We start from the raw sequence: 21,460 nt of genomic DNA, 5'->3' as shown, positions 1-21,460 counted from the left end.
AGGTCATGATTTCACAGTTTATGGGTTCGAGCCCCACATCTGGAGCCTGCTTCAGATTCTGTGTCTCACTCTCTCTTTGCCCCTCCCTTGTTCGTTCTCGGTCTCTCTCTTCTCAAAAATAAATATTAAAATTTTAAAAAAATAATAAAAAATAGGAGCTCCTGGGTGGCTCAGTCTCAGTCAAGTGTCTGACTCTTGATTTGGGCTCAGGTCATGATCGGGAGTTTATGGGATCGAGCTCTGATTCTTTCCCTCTGCCCCTCTTCCCCACTGGTGTGAGCCCTCTCTCTCTCTCTCTCTCTCAAATATAAAAAAAAGAACAAAAACAATAAAACTTTGTTGTCATATGTAGTATATATTCTTGAAAAGTTATATGTTCATATGTATTTTCATTGTCAATATGAATGCATGTTAGGGGGGCCTAATAAATTATAGGTAATTTTAATATAGAACTTTTCCTAAATCTTTTATTATTCCCTGATTTCTTTTCTGAATCCCGTTGCTTCAAGTGGAACTCTCCTATAATGAGAAGTTCTACAAGCTCTTATACATCAATGGCTATGCTTTGGCTTGTAAACGGCATCACCACAACTAAACACAAAAAAAAAACAAGGTCAACCCTTTCTCCCAAAGACTTTAGAACCCCCCCCTTTTTTTTTTTTTCAATTTTACTTATTTATTTTGAGACAGAGCAGGAGAGGGACAGAGATTTGGGGGGACGAGTGAGAGAGAGAGAGAGAGAGAGAGAGAGAGAGAGAGAGAATCCCAAGCAGGCTCCACACTGTCAGCACAGAGCCCAATGTGGGGCTCGAACTCACAAACTGAGGTTATGACCTGAAATGAAACCAAGAGTCAGATGCTTAACCGACTGAGCCACCCAGGTGCCCCAGAAGCTCCCTTTATAAATGTTTTTATTTTAATTCCAGGTAACACACAGTGTTATATCAGTTTCACATGTACAGTAGAGCGATTTATCACTTTCATACATCACCCAGTGCTCATCACCTCACGTACACTCCTTAATCCCCATCACCTATTTCACCCATCCCCTCACCCACTCTGAGTTGATTCTCTGTAGGTAAGAATCTGTTTTGTGATTTGTCTCTCTCTTTTTGCCCCCTTTGTTTGCTTTTTTGTTTCTTAAATTACACGACTGCGATCATATGGTATTTGTCTTTCTCTGACTTATTTTGCTCAGCATTATACTCTCTAGCTTCATCCATATGATTGCTAATGACAAGATTTTATTCTTTTTATGGCTGAGTAATATTCCAGCGCGCGCACGCACGCGCACACACACACATACACACACCTTTATCCATTCAGCAAGTGATAGACACTTGGGCTACTTCCATATCCTGGCTATTATAAATACTCCTGCTACAAACAGGGTACATGTATCCCTTGGAATTAGTGTTGTACCCAGTAGTGTGATGGCTGCGTCATAGGGTAGTTCTAATTGTAACTTTTTGAGGAACCTCTGCACTGCTTTCCACAATGGCTGCCCCAGTTTTCCATTCCCACCAACAGTGCACAAGAGTTCCTTTTTCTCTATCTCCTCTCAACACCTTTTGTTTCTTTTGTTGATTTTAGTCGGTCTGACAGGTGTGAGGTAATATCTCATTTTAGTTCTGATGTGTATTTCCCTGATGGTAAGTGATGGTGAACATCTTTTTATGTATCTGTTGGCGATCTATAGGTCGTCCTTGGAGAAATGTCTGTTCATCTCTTCTGCCTGTTTGTTTTCTTTAATGTTTTTTTGTTTATTTGGTTTTTGAGAGAGACAGAGCGCAAGTGGCAGAGGGGCAGAGAAAGAGGGAGACACAGAATTGGAAGCAGGCTCCAGGCTCTGAGCTGTTAGCACAGAGCCCAATGTGGGGCTCGAACTCACAGACCGTGAGATCATGACCTGAGCTGAAGTCGGATGCTCAGCTGACTGAGCCACCCAGGTGCCCCTTCTGCCCAATTAAAAGACAGTTGGATTATTTGAAAGGGCGGGGGGAGCTGGCTGTGTTGAGTTTTATAAGTTCTTTATATATTTTGGATACAGCCCTTTATCAGATATGTCATTTGCAAATGTCTTCTGCTGCATTCAGTAGGTTGCCTTTTAGTTTTGCCTTTCTTTTGCTGTGCAGAAGCTTTTTATTTTGATGTATCCCCAATATTTTATTTTTGCTTTTGTTTCCCTTGCCTCAGGAGACCTACATAGAAAGAAGTTGCTATGGCCAGTGTCAAAGAAGTTACTGGCTGTGTTCTTTTGTAGGATTTTTTATGGTTTTTAGAAAGGCCTTTCAAAAGACAAACCATTGGGTTTGTCTCTTTTGTGAAAACAATTTGCTATTCATTCTTGGGGATGCGTTTTCTGCTGTCCTGCCGTGTTTCAGACTCTCCTGTTGTTGGCCCACATTTAGGACTTTGCAGTAGGCTTTTCCACAGAGCATATTCTGTTGGAATTGAACAAGAGGTACCTACCCAAGCTCTGCATATTTCTGTTGATCTGCATTTTGAGATCTTCTACCCAGGGATGATGCTAAAGTTAAAAAACAATAACAAAATCCCCCTGGTCACCTGTTCTGTTAAACAAAATTGTTCCTTGACAAAAATCATCAGAAGTATGTAGAGTGGCACAAATTCTATTAGCTGCGAGGGCTTCCTCCCAAAGCGGCTTTCCCCAAAATGATCACTCAGTTGGGTATTCTGAACTTTTAAAAATGAAGGATTTTCAGTATTGCCAGGGGGCTTTATTCGAGTGGTCAGCTGAGTTTGTGATTTGAAATCTAGCCGAGTAGTTTTAGGTTAAAAACATGATTTCATTTTGAGACCAGTCAAGCTTATCTTCCATCCTTGGTTATAATTTGAGTTTTTACAGATACATCCTAGTAAGAGGTCTTTTGCTGTTAACATTGAACATTTGCTGTATTCCTGGCATTGTACTGTACTTGCTTTTGCATAGTGAAAGTTACTTGGATTCAAATGATTCTGTAGGACCTAGTACATTTATTTCAGAAAAATCAAGTAATGGGGAAAGGAAAAATAATTTTATAATTCATTATCATAATACAAGCAGTTATTTTGGTATATTTCTAATTAGCAATTTTCCCTGTACATTTTGTCATAGTTGTAAACAAAGTATACGTAGTCTTGGTACATTTTTTATTCAGTGGTACATCTACATTTTCCCACATGGCTAGTTTTCATAACCACTATTTTTAATGGCTGTGTCATAATCCAGTGGGGGTGTTAATTTACCTTATTTGTCCCCTATGTTAGCAATCTTCTAGTTTTTTCTATTTTAAGTATTGTTGTGATGATTTATATCTTCATCTTTATGTAGTTTTTCCTTTTGCCAGTAATATCCTTAGGATGGGTTCATAGTATAATCACTAGTCAAAGGAATGAGTATTTTAATCGTCGGTAACTTTTGCTAACGTTATTTATTTATTTATTTTTTAATTTTTACACAAGGAAGGGAGGACAGAGGGAGACAGAGACAGACAGAGACAGAGACAGAGAGAGAGAGAGAGCGCTCAGCATGGAGCCCGACATGGGTCTCGATCCCACGATCCTGGGATCATGACCTGAGCCGATATCAAGAGTTGAACACTTAACTGAGCACCCAGGCATCCTGCTAAAAGTTCTTTTTAAGATAGAGGAATATCAACACTAATTTATAGTATGAGTGCTATCTTTTATTTATCTGTACTCTAAATGGTCATAATTCTGATTAGTGTTTTTTTCCATGTGTTCAGTTTTAAACTTTTTCCTACCCTATTATCTGTCTCAGGGCTGTCCCATAGAACTTTCTGCAGTGATAGAAATATTCTATTATCTTCTCTGTCCAGTAGCGTAACCAAATGCCTCATGTGGCTGTTGAGCATTTGAAATGTGGTTAGTGTGACTAAGGAACAGAATTTCTAACATAAGACTGTATAGCCACGTGTGGCCAACAGCACCATATTGGACAGCTCAAAATTAACTCATTTTGTGTTGTCAGAGCATCTGCTGCTTTTCACTCATCTACTTGGTTGAGATTGCTCACTTGCATGCTGCTCCCCATCTCCATCCCTGGATTTTTACCTCAGCTTGGCCTTTTTGAGGAGCTAGGGACAACAGGCACACTCTGCCCGTTTAATGTTTTGTTTACAACCAGTGTTAGCACAGACTTACCGTGTCCGTTATTTAATATAGTCTGAAGACTAATCCAGTTCATTCTCTCCACCTCCTTATCTTCTTCTGTGATGTATTCATTACTAAATAATGCCATTCTTATTAGACCCTGTGATTTTATTACCCTTTGGTTGCTTGGTTTTCATTCCATTGAGTTGGGGTGTCTGGGTGGTTCAGTCACTTGAGTGTCTGACTCTTGATTTGGGCTCAGGTCGTGATCCCAGGGTCATTGGCTCCAGCCCCGCGTTGGGCTCCACACTTATGGAGCCTCCTTGGGATTCTCTCTCTCCCTTCCTTTGCCCCATCTCCCATTCACATGCTGTCTAAAAAATAATGTTTTGGCTTCCCAGTCTAACATCTGATTCTAATGTGCATTCTGTTTAGCAGGGATGGTGAGAGAAGGTCAGCTCAATGGCTCGTCTACAGCACACAGTGAAATAAGAGGTATACTATTTCCTGGTCTATTGTTTGTCAGTTTTGTTGGCAGAAAATGTCTCCCTGGGGTTTGGTTAAGACCTTGGAGAATGATTCACCTCTCCTGCCTGTTAGGGATTCTGTATTTTCCTGTCCAGTCTATCACAAGATTCCTAGTATCTGTGATGCCTTGTCTTGTGGCGGGTTAAGCTTGACTTAAATATCTGCAGCTTCAGATGTATATATGTTTTATGAGACTTCATTTTATTCTCTTTTCTTTCTTTCCACAGACTGTAGGACATGAGAGGGCTAGAGAGATCATCACCACTAGACCAAACCATCAGGCCCGACTGTGGAGAGTATTTAACAAGTAAACGTACAAACAACCCAACACAGCTCTGTGGAAGTACCAAAACCCAGCGGTTGAAGGTTGGGGGTAGAGTTGGGGATAGGGGGTGTTTCACCTCAATCCTTCATGCCCACTGGTTCTTGATCTTCTGCGGCCTATTCCAGTTCAAGAATCCCCCAGTGACAATGGGATCCAATGCAGCTCCCCCACCCCTGGGTGGACATGCCTGTGTCCACACAGCAGATCAGTGTGACACCTCCACTGACTGGCTACAGCCCTGCATGAAGGACTTGGGATCTGGATGCCGCGGGACCGTCACGGCCCTTGTTGCAGTTTTGTACTCTATACTTGGTTTTTCAATTAAGCTTAATAGCTTTTTTAAAACATGACTTGAAGCTCTAGTTTTCTAGACCTTTTACAGTGTACAGTATTTTACATAACTGAGCTGTATTAAAAGCTTGTTCATTTACTTCCCAGGGCCCTGGCTCTACTTTTAGAGTCCCTTTAGAAAACAAACCTGCAAAGGCACTAGAGGAGCCTAGTTTTTGCACCTTAATTTAAAAGTGCTGTTCTTTCACATTGAGGTGGGTGAGCTTGTTCTCTGGACAACCATTCATTACCACTTCTTGCTCTGTTTCCCTTTGTACCATAAGGCCTAGAACCATAGTTAGCATGATGTGGGATCTTAGATTTGAATCCTATATAAAAGAATTCCAAGACATAAAAGGCAATTTATTTATGAAATTTATTTTCTTATATAAATTATGTATTTCTCTGGGCAGACAGCCTTCACCTTATTGCACTAATAGCACATCTGTAATACCAAGCTACAGGACAAGTCTTAACAAGAGGTTTGTATTCTTCAATGTAGCACTTGTCTACCAGGCACTGTAGAGAGGAAGAGGAAAAGGCAGGATTTGCTCAAGTGAAGAGTAGGGTCGGGGCAAGGGGCAACTCATCTACCCTTCTGATGGTTTTCTCCCAGGAAGGGGAACATGCAAAGCTTACATCTGGATTTTGGGAGCAGGGAAGAGTTGGAAGGCTGAGAAGCCTGATGCAACACTGCAGCTCAGCTCCCTTTAATTTTGAGAAGCGGGAACTCCTTTTGTTCATATGTAATAAATCACTCTGGCCTTGGCTGATGCTTTGAGGAAACAATGGGGGTGGGGGTCATCATCGGAATTAGCAGCAATTAAGAACAGGCCATACTCTGCCACAGTGTGGTGGATATCATCTTGGCCCCAGGGACCTGAAGCTGTGTATCCAAGGGAGAACCCAGAGCTGGCTCTGGAAGTCTCTTAACCTATTCAAGCTGGGACTTCAGACTGTTCATTGTGCTCAGACATCCCTGTGACCGTGCGAATTAGCGAAGCTCTGATGTTGGATCTGCCAGCTGCTGGCCAGAGCTGTAGTGAGACTGAGTGTAGGCAGAGTGATGGGAAGGGACTGCCTGGGGGAGCGGTGGGGGCTGTCAGGGAAGGGGGTGATGGGCAGTGACTGTAACATGATTAGGCCCTCCTCGCAGGTAGAAGCTGGGCTGCCAAGGAGTGGGGCAGGGGGAGCCACAGCCCCTGGAGCTCCCTTCACCCTGCCTCTGTACTACACTGAAGAGAAGTCACTCACATACTCTAAAGCACATTCTTGATGCAGGGGGACTTTGGGGGGAAGCAGTGATTTGGTTTTCGGCAAGGGCCATGTTAAGCCTTCATGAGGGCAGCCACCACAGCCTTAGCGTTGAGACTGCGTAGGTCACAGTAGGTCTGGCCAGTGCCCACAAAGACGATGGGTTTGCTTGTGATGTAGGTCATAGAAATAGCAGCTCCCACCTGAAGGGGAGAAAGGGGATACCCAGTCAACTCAAGGCCACTTTCTATCCCCTCAGTAATAGGAATCTTTTGAGCCAACAACATATCCTTACAGCATCAGTTCCCTCGTAAAGGCTGCCCTTCCTGCCTCCATTTCTCTCACTCTATTCTGTATCATCCATATTTACCTTGTCATCAATGGTATCAAATTTGGTAAGGACGATGCCATCAATGAGCCGAGGTGTTTGAGCCATAGAATGGTCAGCCAAGGCTCTGTTGAACTTGACCTGTGAGGGAGAAACATGATACAAGCATAAGAAGTACCCAACTGTCCAAAGATAAGGCTGGGGAAAGAACTAGGCCCTAGCCCTCACCAGTTGGTCCACGGCCTCATTGCCTACTAAGGCCTCCCCCACAAACAGCACCAAGTCGGGTGTGTTGACAGTAATGAGCTTAGCCAGGGCAGTCATCAGAGGGGCATTGTCTTGCATGCGGCCAGCTGTGTCCACCAGCACCACATCAAAGCCCTGGTTACGTGCTAGAAAGAGGAAAAAAAAAAAGTGGTCAACTGAAAATGTCTGGAATGTCCTGCTCATTCCCAGCTTTCTCTCAAGAAGTCATAACCCAGCTGTATTAAAAGCCTATGTGTTTAAGGTTCTATTAGCAAAAAATTATTCTGTTTTTGGCAGTCAAGAACATTCAGGAAAAGATGGCAACAGAAGACCAGAGGTTTCTTTGGTGGGAATTATTAGTTTTGCCTGCAGTTTTGCCTCCTGTTACCCAAAACAGAGCACTGCAAGTTCCCAGTCCTGACTCATCATCGAGCAGTAAGTTGGTAGGAGGGTAACCCTGACTCTCTGCCAATCCCAAGGAAACCCAAGGAGCGATGGGGCCCACACAAGCTCCCCCACTTTCTCTGCGCCGTACCAAACGCAATAGCTTCCATAGCAATTCCGGCAGCGTCCTTGCCATAGCCTTTTTCAAACAACTGCACCATAGTGCGGCCACCGTGACTCTCTGGGGGGTGCAGGGCACTCAGACGCCGGGTGTGCGTACGCAGCTGCTCCACAGCCCCGGCACGAAATGTGTCACAGGCAGCAATGAGGACACTGAAGCCATTCTCTAATAGCCAGAAAGAAATCTGTGCAAAAGAAAAAAAAAACAAAGAAACCAGTCACCTAGAACAAGAGTTAAGACGTGGAGTGAAGAGAATGGGGAGCTGCACGGACCTTGGCAAGATTAGTAGACTTCCCCACTCCATTGACACCGCAGAAGGTGACAACATAAGGGCGCTGATGGCGCTGGGCATCCATGATATCCCGCAGCATGTCAACACGACGCTGTGGCTGCAGAATCTGCACCAGGGACTCCTGCAGGGCCTGCTTCACTGTGGAAGTCACCGCTGCAAAGGGGAAGATGGGTCTATGAAACCCAAGGAACGTACTCCAAGGACAACCAGCACCTAACGGAGCTAGGACCTTGTCCCAGGAATCCACACCACAGGTGGTCATGTTCCAAGCACTTTACAAGTGTTAACTCATGGAGTTGTGTTAAGTCTAAGTTCCGCAGAAGACGGTTAGAGGTGAAGGAGTTTGCCAGAAGCCACACACTTAGCAAGAATGGAGAGCAATGCTCTTCACCTCCTAGGAAGCATAATGCCCTGAGCACTCTGTGGTTTAGGGAGATACTTACTGCTGAATGTCCCCATCACCTTCCCTTCCAACTTGTTGGCCACAGATTCACAGAGCTGGACTGCAATGTCTGCTGCCACATTCTTAGCTGGAGAGACAGGGACGGATGTGTGAGTGCCACGCCCCTAGTAAACAACCCACGGTACAGCCGAGATTTCTTGGTGGTTCTACTCTCCGCCATCCCTGCCTCGTACACACAAGTCCACCTGTTCCTCAGAACTTACCAATGAGATGGTCACGCATCTTGTCCAGCACGGATTCCATGTCCGCCCGACTCAAGCTCTTGGACCCCACAAGGCCCTTCAGCATCCCAAACATGCCACCCAGAGTTCCCTTGGTCGCACTGCAGGCACAGGAAATCACGGATTCATACAAAGCCAGTGGACAGGAGTCAAGTTTCATCTGTTCTGGAGCCGCACATCCCACCCACCAGCTGCAACTCCCCTACCTAGGCTTGGTGGCGTTTTGAGCGGCCCCTTCATCATCTGAGCTGCTACAGTCCAGATCCTGGAGCTGTCCCCCAGGCCCGCTGCCTCGAATCTGGAGGGTACAGGAGAAGGAAGAAGATGGGACCAGGAACTCTCAAGGGCTGAAGGGAAAGAAGCCTGGGATTTACCCTGTTCTCGGTGTTCGGTCTCTGATTTGGAAAACTCCAAATGTAACCCACTCCTTCACTCAAAGCAACCATAGGTACTACCCTCCTAGTCTCTACCTCTTCCCCATTGCTTATTAATGGCAACCCTCACTGGCCCCTGTTGCCTCTTACCAAGTTGATGTCCTCAGGTGGAGCAACCTCAGGGGCTCCGTTGGTGGTGGGGGTGCTATAATCCAAGACTTCCTTGTTAGCACAGCCACCTAGTGCCCATACCCGGGGTGCTTTTTTACCCTTCTCCTTTGGAGCATCTGATTTCATAGACTTGCTGCAAAGGATTATAGCACAAAGGGTTATGGTTAGGTGGGAGAAGAAACATCCACCCAAGAGCCAGGGAGAAGAGCTCCCTTGCCCCCAATGTGGCTAGATAACAACATCTGTGGTGACAGAATGCTCACCTGGACTTCTCCATACCTCTCCCGTGCTTCTGAATGAATTCCTCTCGCTTCCTGCGGATCAGCTCCTCTTTGGAAAGTTCTACCCCATTCTCTGGCCCCACTGGGAGACCTGACTTTTCAGCAGGGACTGCTTTGTTGGTAACCAAAGGGCCGTCAGAACCTGTTAGGACAAAACTCACTGGAGAAAAACAACCAAATTTCTACAACGGGAAACAGTCTTCCAAATCCTTAAGAGGAAGCTAAGGAACAAACATCTTGGGGCTTGCAAGGACTGGGGATGATCAGGTGATGGGCATCTGAGCAAGGAGGATAAGCAACGACAAAGGGAAAGACAGAACATTTTCAGTCCTGCCGTGTCCAAAGAGCTCAAACTCACTCTCCTTCTTGGCCCCCTTGTTTTTTTTGCTGTTCTTTGCTTTTTCCTTGGGTTTTTCACCCCGTGTCTCAATCATGGACCTCACAGGTTTCTTGGCCTTTTCGGAATCTTCAAATTTCTTCATGGTTGTGGGAGCACGGATCTTACTGGTCTCCTCTGCTTCACTAGAAAGAAGAGAATGATCAAAGTCCAGAGAAAGGACCCTCACACCAAGAGGTCCGTTGGAACTGGGCAGCAAATTGTGTTTTGATAAACTATTCACTACCCTTCACCCGCCCTCAGGAAGGAAGGGAGCACATCAGGTCATGGAAATCAATTGTGCAGAGGGGAGGCCTCTCACCGAAGAAGCCGCAGGAAGTCATCTTGGAAATCAAAAGTGCCATTCAATAGACTCAAAGCACTTTGCTGCTGGATCTCTGTACGGTACTTGTCCCGAAACAGCCGGTGCACATCATCTATCAATTTGTCTACATACGTCAGTGTTAGGATCTTCTGGAAACCAACCTGTTCAGGGAGAGAAACAGAGCCAACAGATCTGCTTACAAGCCAACTCACCCAAGGCCTCCAGAGACTAGCTCAGTGGCCTGGCAGGTTTCCCTGACCTGAGGGGCAGCCAAGGTCTGTGCCTGGGCTCAGGAACATCTTCCCTTTCCCCCTCCACCTTCTGTCTTCTCAGTTACTGCACCGAATACACTGGACACAGTTAATGAAGGTTCTCTTAATGGGGACTGTGGTGAAAGTGTAATCGTTAGCCTTCTAAAATACCCGCACTTACCACAAACACCAGCTCAAACTGGTTGTCCAATTTGTACTTGAGTGTGAGTGCCTCATGGGTGAAGGAGTTGTTACCTCCCCTTTCCTGGAAAGAAAAAAAAAAAAAAGGTAGAGTTCGTACTACCCAGAAAACCCAGACTTGGGCCCCTCAAGGACTACCTATGGGAAAGAACCGGACACTTCCCTCAAAGTCAAACCTGTCCCCAGGACGAGGATGCTGGGGCATCGCTGTTTAGCATCCCATCAGGGAGAAAAGGAGCTGCCAAGTTGGGGGGTAGGGGACGGCTAAGGTAAAAAGAGGTTACAGGGAAGGCAAGACACGTGGGAGCCAGAAGAGACGTAATCACACAATCAGATTTACTAGCAGCGATACGCTATTTACAGCTTTTTAAAGGCGGTTTTTCATCATCTCACCGGCACCCGGCCTTCGACACAACAGAAAATCAAGCTGCTAGGGGGTCAATGGAGGGAACTAGGAAATCTCAAGAGGCGCCGGGATTCGGCTAGAGTCCCAGAAAGGGAGGGGGAGGGGGCGTCGCAAAGTTGCGAGGCGGTCCCAGGGGAGCGGGAGAGAGAAGCGGAGTCCTGGCAACGAGTCACTGGCCACTTTGGGATGAGCGGAGAAGGTGGGAGGGAGGCCTGGGATCAGCTGAAGGGGCTATGGGTCGGGTCAGGGGGCCGAGCCCAGAGTTCTGATCCCGCGGGGGCGATACCTGCAGCAGCACAGAACGAATCAACGCATTAACGGGCCCGGTGCATGAGTCGCTCACGCCCTGGAAGCACCAGAGCACAAGCCCGCCTTTGGAGAAAATGGTGAAGAAGTCGAGCATGGCGGCAGCGGGAAAGGAGCCGGGGCCGGCGCCGGGAACTCAGGCCGCGATCGCCGCCGCTTCCTGCTGCGCCAGGCGCGGGACACGTCACACCAGCGGCCCCGGAAACCGGTTCAGCCGCACTTCCGCTCCGAGCTGCCGTGTTCTTTCTCCGCCTCTGCCCGAGGGCGCCCAACACTGACGCAGGCACCAGGATCGCCAATGGCGGGTGGGGGCGGGCCTGGGCGGGGCTCTCGGAGAGGACGGCCTACAGCGCCGAGGGGCGGGGCCCTCAGGGCCCGCTGGCCAATGGGCGCGCTCGTCTGAACGGCCTGCGGCGCGGAGAAGTGACGACAGGGCGGGGGCTTGCGTAGGGAGTAGGGGTGGGGGTCTCTCAGAGGGCTGGGGCGCAGAGTGGCCATGCTTCGCAGGGCGTTGCTTCTCGGCTTGGGCCGAGGCCCCTTGGGCCGGGGTCTCGGCACACACAGAGGAGGCTCTACTCTGGGTAAAGTGGAGGGCCGCGGAGGGTATCATGGTTCTTGGGTGGCCCCAATCTCCAGCTGTGTGACCTTCAGGTCAGGACCCGGCCCACGATGTAAATAAAGACAGTGGGTTGGCTGGGAGAAGGAGATAAGCTTGCCTGCCGGAGCTTGTAAAGCCTGGGCATCCCAGGATGCCCCTCTCAGGCCACAAATCCCAGATCGTTCTACGCCTCAGTTTACCACCAGCATAACAGAGAGCCAGGTTGATTGGTTACAGAGCTGTGCGTTAAGCCCTGCTCGCGTGCAGGATGCTGTGCTTAGTGTGTGGCTGTTAAGGAGGGAAGAAGAGAAAGAGGATTGATTCAGTATGCGTCCTGGAGGTGCTTGGAGTGCTGCTGGAGGCGGAAAACCTCAATAGACTGGTTCAAGACCGGATAGAATCCAACTTGGACAAATGCCCTGCGCTGCCGGTCCCCGAAGCTAGTGTAATTGGAGAAGTACAGTGAGCAGATGAGAACTGGGATCAGCCTTGAGGGATATTGTTTACTGGCTCAAGGAAGGTGTGTGTTTCAGGTTCTGGGAACCTAGCGAAAATTAGAAGCATTGGTTTTGTTCAGGGAGCTAGCAAAAGCCACGTAGGTACAGAGTTTGTGCAGAAAGAGGCAATGGTAGTGTGGAGAAGTAAGGTAAGCCTAGATCAAAGAAAGATTTTAGCATTGCCGAGAAGAGTTTGAACTTTGTACTGGAGTCGGTGAGAAGACTTAGAGATTTGTAAGTTAGGCGTGAAAGACGAAAGGATTCACTGATACGAGGCACTGACTATGTAGCAGGTTCTGTGCTAGGCTGAAGACTGACTGGGAAAGAAGGCAGGCTTAGTACCATGTGAAACAATCACACATAAACTCAAAATGGCAATTGTGTTGCATGAACTAATGAGACCGCGTGACAGGAGATTCTGACAGTCCACAGAGTCAGGAAAGGATTATGATATCAGGAAAATAATAGCTGAAAGCAAAAAGAAGCAAGGAGTTAACCAGGCAAAGAAGTGGACACGGTTTCAAAGCAGAGAGAACACCTGTGTAGATTCCCTGCGGTGGGAAGAAATAAGGCATCGTCAAGGTGTCGAAGGGGCTGGAGTCGGGGAGTGAGGAGAGAAGAAGATAAACCAGAGCCAGATTGTGCCGTGCCTCATAGGCCATGTTGAAGATATTGGGCTTGTATTCTTAGAGTAATGGAAAGCCATCAGAAGGTTTTAAGCAGGGGGAGAATATGTGATTAAATTATTGTGCTTAGAAAATATTCTAGCTATGACACAGAAGGGTCTGGCGGTAAGGGGAATTAGTGGGAACAGTAAAGCTTTTGCATTAGTCTAGGTGAGAGATCATGGTAGTTCGGGCTAAGGTGGTGGTGGCAGAGATGGGGAAGAAGGGGGACAGGTTGGAGAGCTCTTTAGGAGGCGAAGACATCTGGACTTGACAATAGATGGGACATGAATGTAGCTTTGCTGGTGGTAATGGATGTCCAGGATGAGATGCCACTCAGAGGTATTGTGCTTCAGAGGACACTACAGCTTGGGCTTTGCCGGGACCTATTGGTCTAGGAGCCTGGAACATCCAAGAGGAAAGGACAATGCAGCTGAATATGAGCGCCAGACTCAGGGGAAAGAGCAGTCTGCACAGGAGATAAACATGCACAAGTTACCTGGCCTAGGGAGAGAGTATGGAGGGTTCATTTTGACAAGTTGAGTCTTGTAGTGCTGGGCATGCCGTGTGACAAGTGGAGAGAGCCTAATGGCACATAGACCACGTAGTGAAGCCATGGAATACTGCTGGTTGCGGGCTGACCTTACGAGAAGGGATGGCCATGGGAACAGCCAGCTCAGTGTCCACTTCTGTTTAGCAAATCTTTTCCTGTGCCCACCCTCTAACCCCCTACCACCTGCAAAGAAAATGTATGGCCCTCTGACTATAACTGTGTCCCATAGACTGGGATGGAAAGGTGTCCGAGATTAAGAAGAAGATCCAGTCAATCCTGCCCGGCGGGACCTGGGATCCACTGTACGACACCAGCTACCTGCCCCCTGAGCGCGCGGATGTGGTGATCGTGGGGGGTGGGGTGCTTGGCCTGTCCGTGGCCTATTGGCTGAAGAAGTTGGAGAAGCCACGAGGTGCCATTCGGGTGCTGGTGGTGGAACGGGACCACACGGTGAGGTGTGGGGTAGGGTGGCATCATGACTGGGGCATGGACTCATATTTTATTAAGGGGCAACGGGAGGGGGAGGGAGGAAAGACTTCAATCTTTGGAGGTCTAAAGGGCAGGGACTGTACTTTGACTCTTGTTGAGAAATAGTCCCAGGTTCTTCCCTCAAGTTAGAGACTTTGGCCGTAAAGTTGTTGCTTTTAAAAGTACATTCCACAATGTCGGATCTTTTGGACGCCCATAGGCGCCCTGCATTCCCACTGTAATCAAAACAAACGGCTTTCCCCTCCAGCTTCCAAGTTCCATTATTTCTGGGCTTTTGCACTTTAGATGTTCCGATATCAGCCGTTAAGAGTTTGCCACAGATCTTACTAGTTTGGTCGTATCCCTCTTGTTTTCCTTTTTTTTTTTTTTTTTAATTTTTTTATATTTTTTTAAAAAATATTTTATTTATTTTTGAGAGAGAGATAGAGACAGCATGAGCAGGGGAGGGTCAGAGAGAGAGGGAGACACAGAATCTGAAGCAGGCTCCAGGCTCTGAACTAGCTGTCAGCACAGATCCCGATGCAGGGCTAGAACCCATGAACCGTGAGATCATGACCTGGGCTGAAGTTGGACGCCTGACTGAGCCACCCAAGCGCCCCATATAGTTTATTTTTGAGACAGAGAGAGAGACAGAGTATGAGTGGGGGAGGGGCAGAGAAAGAGGGAGACACAGAATCTGAAACAGGCTCCAGGCTCTGAGCTGTCAGCACAGAGCCCAACGCAGGGCTCGAACCCACGAACCGTGAGATCTGACCTGAGTCAAAGTCGACGCTTAACCGACTGAGCCACCCAGGCGCCCCTCCCTCTTGTTTTCCAATCAGTAGATGAAGTGTTACTCTCCCACCCTTGGACTTGCAGGCCATGACCATTTTTGTGCCCCAGTGCCCAGCCCTTTTGGATAACTGGCTCTCTCTTGTTTGCACATCTGCTAAGAAGAATTTTAATAATCGTTTTTCTCTTTGGGTGTTGGTGGACTTGCATATGGGCTTATCCACCTCAACTCCTCTTAGATTATAAACGTGCCAAGTGGGACTCCCCATAACCCGTAGGTTCTTCCGTACCAGTATTCTGCTCCCGTGTGACTGAGTACTGACCTCCCTCAGCTACTTTGGTTTTTCCACAGTATTCCCGGGCCTCCACTGTGCTTTCCGTGGGCGGGATTCGTCAGCAGTTCTCGGTGCCTGAGAACGTCCAGCTCTCCCTCTTTTCAATTGACTTCCTACGGAACATCAACGTATGTGCAAAGAGATTTGGGGCCTGGGGTGGTGAGCATTCTTTAGCCCAGAGAGAGGGGCAGCCCAGCTGGCCAGGGGGATCAGGGAGCAGAAGCAGTTGGGGCCACTAGGAATTGGAACCACCAGTTTTCTCCCCACTGGTGGCATCCAGAGTGGGGCTTCTTTGAGCCCTGGGAGCTGGTGGTGAGGAGGCCAGGAAAGCTCTCCCTCCTCCTTTAAATCAGATTCTCTAAGGAACTTTTTTTTTTTCTCTACACACACACACACACACACACACACACACACACACACACCCCAGGAGTACTTGGCCGTAGTTGATGACCCTCCCCTGGACATCCAGTTCAACCCGTCGGGCTATCTCTTGCTGGCTTCAGAAAAGGGGGCTGCCATCATGGAGAACAACGTGAAGGTGCAGAGGTGGGTGCCTGGTGTGACCACCCCGCTGCTCCTCAGCTGCAAGCACGCCGCCAGTGCCCACACCACGTTAGGAACAGAGACCCGGTGTGGGGTGGGGGTGGGGGTCAACGAGACAGGTCACTGCTGTGGAGGAGCTCCGTCTGTCAGGAAGCACAGACACACGCAGACCTCCAGAACCCTGTGCTCATTGCTCGAACATGGATACGGACAGCATACTGCTGCAGTGATTCCTAAACCAGCCGGATCACAGGACCCACCTGGGAAATCCTAGGCCTAATCAGCCAGAGCCTCTAGGGAAGGGCCCAGAAGTCTGCAGACTTTTCCTGCAAGAGCCAGATAGCACACATTTTAGGCTTTGGGGGCCATATGAATGCTGCCATCATTCAGCTTTGTAGTTGAAACAGAAGCAGCCAGAGACAAGATATAGGTGAAAACAGAAACGAATCAGTGTGACTCAGGTGCAGGCTGGTTTGGGCGCGCCCTCTCCTGAGTGAGTCTCGTGAACAATCAGTCAGGAGCATGTGTCTTTAACAAATAGCCTTGCAGGTCTCACTAGGGACATCGGGTAATGTCCCAGATGCGGCATTTATTCATTTAGTGACCAAAACATCCCCATTTCACATGTGGGTAAAGTAAGGCATGAGGTAGCTAGCAAGTGGTGACACTGGGATTTGAACCAGGCAGTCTGGCATGCGAGTGTGTTGTTTTAGGATCTGCGTTGCTCCTTTCGGGGACAGTCCCATAGGAGATATGGTCCCTGGTGAACAGGACCATACTAGAAGGTAGACGGGAAGGCCATTTCAGACAGAAGGGAAGGGGACAAGCAGAGGGAACACAGTGGTCTGCCCTGTTGTGAAAGGACACAGAATAGTTAGGGGGGGGATAGGGAGTTTAATGTGGCCAAAGGGATACCAGCGTATAGGAAAGGAAAGATGGCTCAGATGCTGAAGACCTGTGGCCAGGAGGCTTGGCCTTTACCCATTCAGCAGGGAGGAGAACTTGGGGGGTTGGGGGCAGAGAAGTCACATGAATGAGTCCGAATCCCCCCTTGTGGAGTTGGGGTCCATGCTTCGCCCCCCTGCCTTACCTCTGACACACATGCATACAGCCACGCGTTTCTCTCAGGCAGGAAGGAGCCAAAGTTTCCCTGATGTCTCCTGAGCAGCTTCGGAACAAATTTCCCTGGATAAACACAGAGGGCGTGGCTTTGGCATCTTATGGTAAAACCCGCTTGCAGAGGGGATCAGGGGTTGAGGGGTGCCTCAGGTCGGAAGTCCCAGCACCCTGTAACCACATCGAGGAGCAGTGTCTCCTCCTGGCCAGCAGAGCCTCCCTCGGACCCCACTAGCTGTCTGTCCTTCCACAGGATTTGACTCTGGTGCACTCGGTCAACATGACTTTCCCTGGCTGACAAGCCCTAAAGAGGAGTTGGGGGTGCAGGAAATCCAATAGGAGAGGAGGGTGGTAATCCCGGCTCATGAGTCCTCTTATCACAGGGATGGAGCAGGAAGGTTGGTTTGACCCCTGGTCTCTGCTCCAGGGGCTTCGCCGAAAGGTCCAGTCCATGGGGGTCCTTTTCTGCCATGGAGAGGTGACACGTGAGTCCAAGGCCCCGTGCCCACTGCTCCTTTCCTCTGTCAGCTGGGCCACAGGCCTAGAGGAGGTCTTATCTTCCCTTGAGAGCTAAGCAAGAGTTGGGGGGGGACGGGGTTCTCCCTGAGGCCTGGGCCTGAGCTCCTAAGTAGGATTTTGCACAGCTCATGTGCTTGAAGGTTTCGGTCCGCTCCTGTCGCGTGAGGTCAAGTTCATGCCAGTTCCCCCATTTCTGTTTGTGGGAAAACTCCGGTCTTCCAGCTCTGCTTTCCTCACAAAACCCACGGAACCCCAATCTTGTCCCCTTCAGGCCTCAGGACCTCTTTTCTTTTTCCTGCAGGTTTCGTGTCTTCATCTAACCATGTGGAGACCGCGAGTGGGGAGAAAGTGAATTTGAAAAGAATTCACGAAGTCCATGTAAGTTCCCGGCCTGTGCACCTTCCTTACCAAAGTGGAGGCATGGGAAAGATTAACAACTGTCGTTTTGATCTTTCTCTACCCACTTCCAGTCTGGGTAAAGTAAGGCTCAGGAAGAAATGTACCTCTCACGGGGCCCAGTGTGTGGGCCAGGCCCTCCTTCCCCTTCCCCTCTGGTGCCTGCAGGTGAAGATAGACCAAAGCCTGGAATACCAGCCCGTGGAATGTGCCATCGTGATCAACGCGGCAGGCGCCTGGTCCGGCCAGGTTGCAGAGTTGGCTGGCATCGGGAAGGGGCCACCCGGCACCCTGCAGGGCACCAAGCTACCTGTGGAGCTGAGGAAAAGGTGACTTGCCTCAGGGCATCTGAGGAGGTTGGCGAGAGAGGGAAAGAAGCAACGTAAGAGTTTGGTAGATGCGACGGGAAGGGGGGCACTCTTCCCAGCATTTCCTAAGCTGCTGGCTGTGGCAGGTATGTGTACTTGTGGCACTGCCCCCAGGGACCAGGCCTGGAGACCCCATTCGTTATCGACCCCAGTGGAACCTATTTCCGCCGAGAAGGATTAGGCCAGAACTACCTGGGCGGCTGTAGCCCCACTGAGGTAAGCCAGGCGAGGTTGGGGTGCTGGGCAGGAGACGTAGGCCACTGTCATCGAAGAGGCAGGCTCCGTGGACGGCCCAGCGCTCTCACTGATGTCGCAGCCCCTCTGGGTTTGAACTGGAATCTTTTCTCCCCATCCCCACCTACTGAGGGCATCGAGTAAAGGGGTCATTGAGGTCTGCGTCAGCCCTTGTGTCCCAGGCAACACAAGCCATGTCGCCACCTCTCACTGCAGGAGGAGGAACCGGACCCAGGGAACCTGGAGGTAGACCATGATTTCTTCCAGGACAGGGTGTGGCCCACTTTGGCCCAGAGGGTCCCGGCTTTTGAAAGTCTGAAGGTAACTAGGAGCCGGAGGAGCCTGGAGCACCTGGGTGCCCTTGGAGCGCTTGTCCGCTGCCCCATGCCCTCTGCCTCACAACTGCTAAGGACTCTTGGTCCAGGGAGCCATCCCACTGATCCCTCGGTGTCTGGGAGAGGGGGCTGCATCTGTCCCAGAGCAGGGGTGAGGGTGACATGTGTCGGCACCTTCCCAGACGCCCCAGTGTCTCATATGCCCGCAGGTTCGGAGCGCCTGGGCTGGCTATTATGACTACAACACCTTTGACCAGAATGGCGTCGTGGGTCCCCACCCACTGGTCCTCAACATGTACTTTGCCACGGGCTTCAGTGGCCACGGGCTCCAGCAGGCCCCTGCCGTGGGGCGGGCTGTGGCGGAGATGGTGCTGGAGGGCCACTTCAAGACCATCAACCTGAGCTCCTTCCTCTTCAGTCGCTTTTACTTGGGAGAGAAGGTCCAGGAGCACAACATCATCTGAGCCCGTAAGCTCTTCGCTGGGCCCCGCCACCCTGTCTGCCACCCGTGGCCTCCATTCTCATTCTCCTCACTGCTGGGTTCCGCCCCAGCACCCGGCCAGGCTCTCCATCTCTCCTGTCCCCACCGGGTGAGGCCCAGGCCAACAGAGAGTGTGGGGGTGAGACCCCAGGACCACCGCCAAGGCAGTGCCACCGGCAGAATACCTGAGCACGTGGTCCAAGACCGCCTTGTCCCTGGAACCGAGCCAGGAAGATTGCCTCTGCCCCAATGGGCAGGCTCCCCAGAGCCCGGGCAGGGAGCCCTCCAGGGTGGCTGGCCCTGATTTAGTGATTGTTTACCTACTCATCAGTCAATAAATGTGATTACTCTTTCCACCCAGCCTTCTGCCCTCTCTCCTTTCACTTCACAGCATTTGCTTGCTAGGAGGAGCACAGCTGTCTCCTGTCGGCAGCTTTCTCACTTCCTAGGTGTAGGCAGCTTGTTTGCAAGCTGGGGCCTCCTCTTCCCGAGTTCCCGCAGGGCTTCAGTTGCAGAGGGAGCGGATGGTTCATTCATTTATTCAACGTTTATTCAGTTCCAGTGCGTGGCCAGGCCCAGGGCTACATGCCCCGCAGGCGGGGCATCCTCTCCGTCCCCACCGTCCCATCCCCACTGGAGTGTTCTAATCTGTGCGTGCCGCCCCGCCCAGAGCAGGTGGAGCACAGTCCCTGCGGCGCAGGGACTAAGCACAGGTCACGGACACCTTCTCTCAGCTGAGCCTGTCTCCCTGGAGCTTCCCCGGGGAAGTTGACCTCTGAGCTGAACCTAGAGGATGAGCAGTTGAATCAAGTGAAGGCGCAGCAGGGCCAGGGGGCGGGGTGGGGATCGCAGGCCGTGGGGAAAATGTGTATACAGATGCCCAGGACCGGGACTCAGCAAGAGTCCAGGACTGTAAGTGATGTCCTGGCTAGACCACGGGGTGAAGAGGGGTAGTGAGAAGCAGGGCAGGGCCAGGGGCTGAAGGGCCAGGTGGGGATGTAGTCTATGGGCTTTCAGTAGGGAAGTGACATGCTCAGATTTTCCTTTTATTTATTTTTGAGTTTTTTTATTTTGAGACAGAGAGAGTATGCACGTGAGTGGAGGGGGGGAGAGAGAGAGAGAGAGAGAGAGAGAGAGAGAGAGAGAGAGAGAGAATGCCAAGCAGGCTCTGAGTTGACAACTCAGAAACCATGAGATCATGATCGGAGCCGAAACCATGAGTCAGCAGCTGAACTGACTGAGCCACCCAGGTGCCCCAGATTTTCCTTTTAGGAAAAAATCACCCTGACTGTCTTGTAGAGAACAGATTATGGCGTCAAAGCAGGAGGCCGGATGGCAGAGACCACGGGGCCCTTGCTGTCATGGCAAGAAGCTTGTGTATCCAAGAGGCGACAGTAGTAACAAGAAACCAGGCCAAGCACGACTCTCAGGCTTGCGGGTTGGATAACTAAATGTATGTCTTGCTTATCATAGAGGTGGGGGTGCCAGGGAGGAGCAGTGTGGGGGACAAAATGAGTGGGGCAGTTTGAGACCTGTTGAGTCAAGGGTGCCTGGTAGAGCTGTCTCATCGGGAGTTGAGTTTATTGTCACGGCGCTGGGGATGGTCCCGGCTGTGGATATGTGAACACGAGGGGAGAACAGTAGGGAACCACGGGGGACACTGGAGGGACCCCACTGACATTTAAGGGAGGTACCAAAGGAGAGGAAGCCGAAGAGGCAGCCAGAGAGGCATGAGAAAAGCCAGGAGCATGAGGTATCACGGGAACCTAGAAGGAACGGGTCAGTGAGACCCACACATGCACGCTGGCTGGATCAGTGCCAAGTAGGTCGGTGGGGACCCGAGGGAGAGCAGTTCTGGGAAGAAGGTGGGGTCCAGGTGACAGTTGTTCAGAAGGGAGAAGTGAATGGGAGTAGAAATAGCTAGCAAAGTGTTCATTTCCTCAGAAGAGTGGCCTTTGGGGAGAAGAAGGAAACACAAAAGATGGACCTGACTGATGGTTGTGTAAGGCAGGGAGGCCAGGAGAGATGCCAAGGAGGTAACAGGAGGAGCCCCTGTGGGGGTGGGGGTAGGGAAGAGTCAGGACTGATAAGGTGAGCAAAAGAAGAAGAGCTACCAGTGCTGAAATACAGGAAGGAACTTGGCCAGGGGCATGGGGCAGGGGCAACTCAGGCCAAACCCAACATCCGTGTTAACCCTGTAA

General features: G+C 50.0%; 3 protein-coding genes across 7 annotated transcripts in view; 2 read left to right on the top strand and 1 right to left on the bottom strand.

Moving 5' to 3' along the window:
* Positions 1-5,399, top strand: part of FAM118B (family with sequence similarity 118 member B) — a 45,735-nt gene extending 40,336 nt beyond the window's left edge. For 3 of the 4 annotated variants that reach the window (XM_077756574.1, XM_077756575.1, XM_077756576.1), the window contains exons 7-8: positions 4,552-4,611; positions 4,872-5,399. In XM_077756574.1, the coding sequence (XP_077612700.1) occupies positions 4,552-4,611; positions 4,872-4,885 (74 nt within the window). In that variant the 3' untranslated portion in view covers positions 4,886-5,399. The remainder of the gene's footprint in view (positions 1-4,551; positions 4,612-4,871) is intronic. The other variant, XM_077756577.1, reaches the window with a different exon arrangement.
* A 257-nt stretch (positions 5,400-5,656) lies between these two features.
* On the bottom strand, positions 5,657-11,567 carry SRPRA (SRP receptor subunit alpha). Its single transcript, XM_077756573.1, has 14 exons — positions 11,340-11,567; positions 10,628-10,711; positions 10,193-10,356; positions 9,853-10,016; positions 9,477-9,636; positions 9,193-9,346; positions 8,875-8,966; positions 8,651-8,769; positions 8,428-8,514; positions 7,965-8,137; positions 7,663-7,876; positions 7,110-7,273; positions 6,924-7,022; positions 5,657-6,756 (listed from the first exon to the last, which is right to left on the bottom strand). The coding sequence occupies exons 1-14, from the start codon at positions 11,454-11,456 to the stop codon at positions 6,628-6,630; spliced, it is 1,920 nt and encodes a 639-aa protein (XP_077612699.1). The 5' UTR covers positions 11,457-11,567; the 3' UTR covers positions 5,657-6,627.
* A 268-nt stretch (positions 11,568-11,835) lies between these two features.
* On the top strand, positions 11,836-19,615 carry FOXRED1 (FAD dependent oxidoreductase domain containing 1). Of its 2 annotated transcripts, XM_077756570.1 has the most exons (11): positions 11,836-11,940; positions 13,902-14,122; positions 15,285-15,395; positions 15,695-15,813; positions 16,939-17,033; positions 17,310-17,411; positions 17,747-17,823; positions 18,010-18,170; positions 18,296-18,425; positions 18,660-18,764; positions 18,988-19,615. In XM_077756570.1, the coding sequence occupies exons 1-11, from the start codon at positions 11,856-11,858 to the stop codon at positions 19,240-19,242; spliced, it is 1,461 nt and encodes a 486-aa protein (XP_077612696.1). In that variant the 5' UTR covers positions 11,836-11,855; the 3' UTR covers positions 19,243-19,615. The 2 variants fall into 2 exon arrangements, with proteins under 2 accessions (XP_077612696.1, XP_077612697.1); XM_077756571.1 differs by lacking the exons at positions 11,836-11,940; positions 13,902-14,122; positions 15,285-15,395 and having other exon boundaries at positions 15,730-15,813; positions 16,943-17,033.
* Positions 19,616-21,460: the final 1,845 nt, after the last annotated feature.

This window comes from Crocuta crocuta, unplaced genomic scaffold (genome assembly GCF_008692635.1).
Source record: "Crocuta crocuta isolate KB4526 unplaced genomic scaffold, BGI_CrCroc_1.0 scaffold172, whole genome shotgun sequence".
Lineage (NCBI taxonomy): Eukaryota > Metazoa > Chordata > Mammalia > Carnivora > Hyaenidae > Crocuta > Crocuta crocuta.
The sequence above is the reverse complement of the archived record's forward strand: the minus strand, read 5'-3'. Positions and strand labels throughout refer to the sequence as shown.

Coding starts and splice junctions, on each gene's coding strand:
- FOXRED1 (XM_077756570.1), top strand. CDS start 11,856: ATGCTTCGCAGGGCGTTGCTTCTCGGCTTGGGCCGAGGCCCCTTGGGC. Junction 11,941..13,901: donor CAGAGGAGGCTCTACTCTGG/GTAAAGTGGAGG, acceptor TGTGTCCCATAG/ACTGGGATGGAAAGGTGTCC. Junction 17,824..18,009: donor AAAGAATTCACGAAGTCCAT/GTAAGTTCCCGG, acceptor TGGTGCCTGCAG/GTGAAGATAGACCAAAGCCT.
- SRPRA (XM_077756573.1), bottom strand. CDS start 11,456: ATGCTCGACTTCTTCACCATTTTCTCCAAAGGCGGGCTTGTGCTCTGG. Junction 10,357..10,627: donor AGTTTGAGCTGGTGTTTGTG/GTAAGTGCGGGT, acceptor CTCCCTGAACAG/GTTGGTTTCCAGAAGATCCT. Junction 10,017..10,192: donor GACTTCCTGCGGCTTCTTCG/GTGAGAGGCCTC, acceptor TCTTCTTTCTAG/TGAAGCAGAGGAGACCAGTA.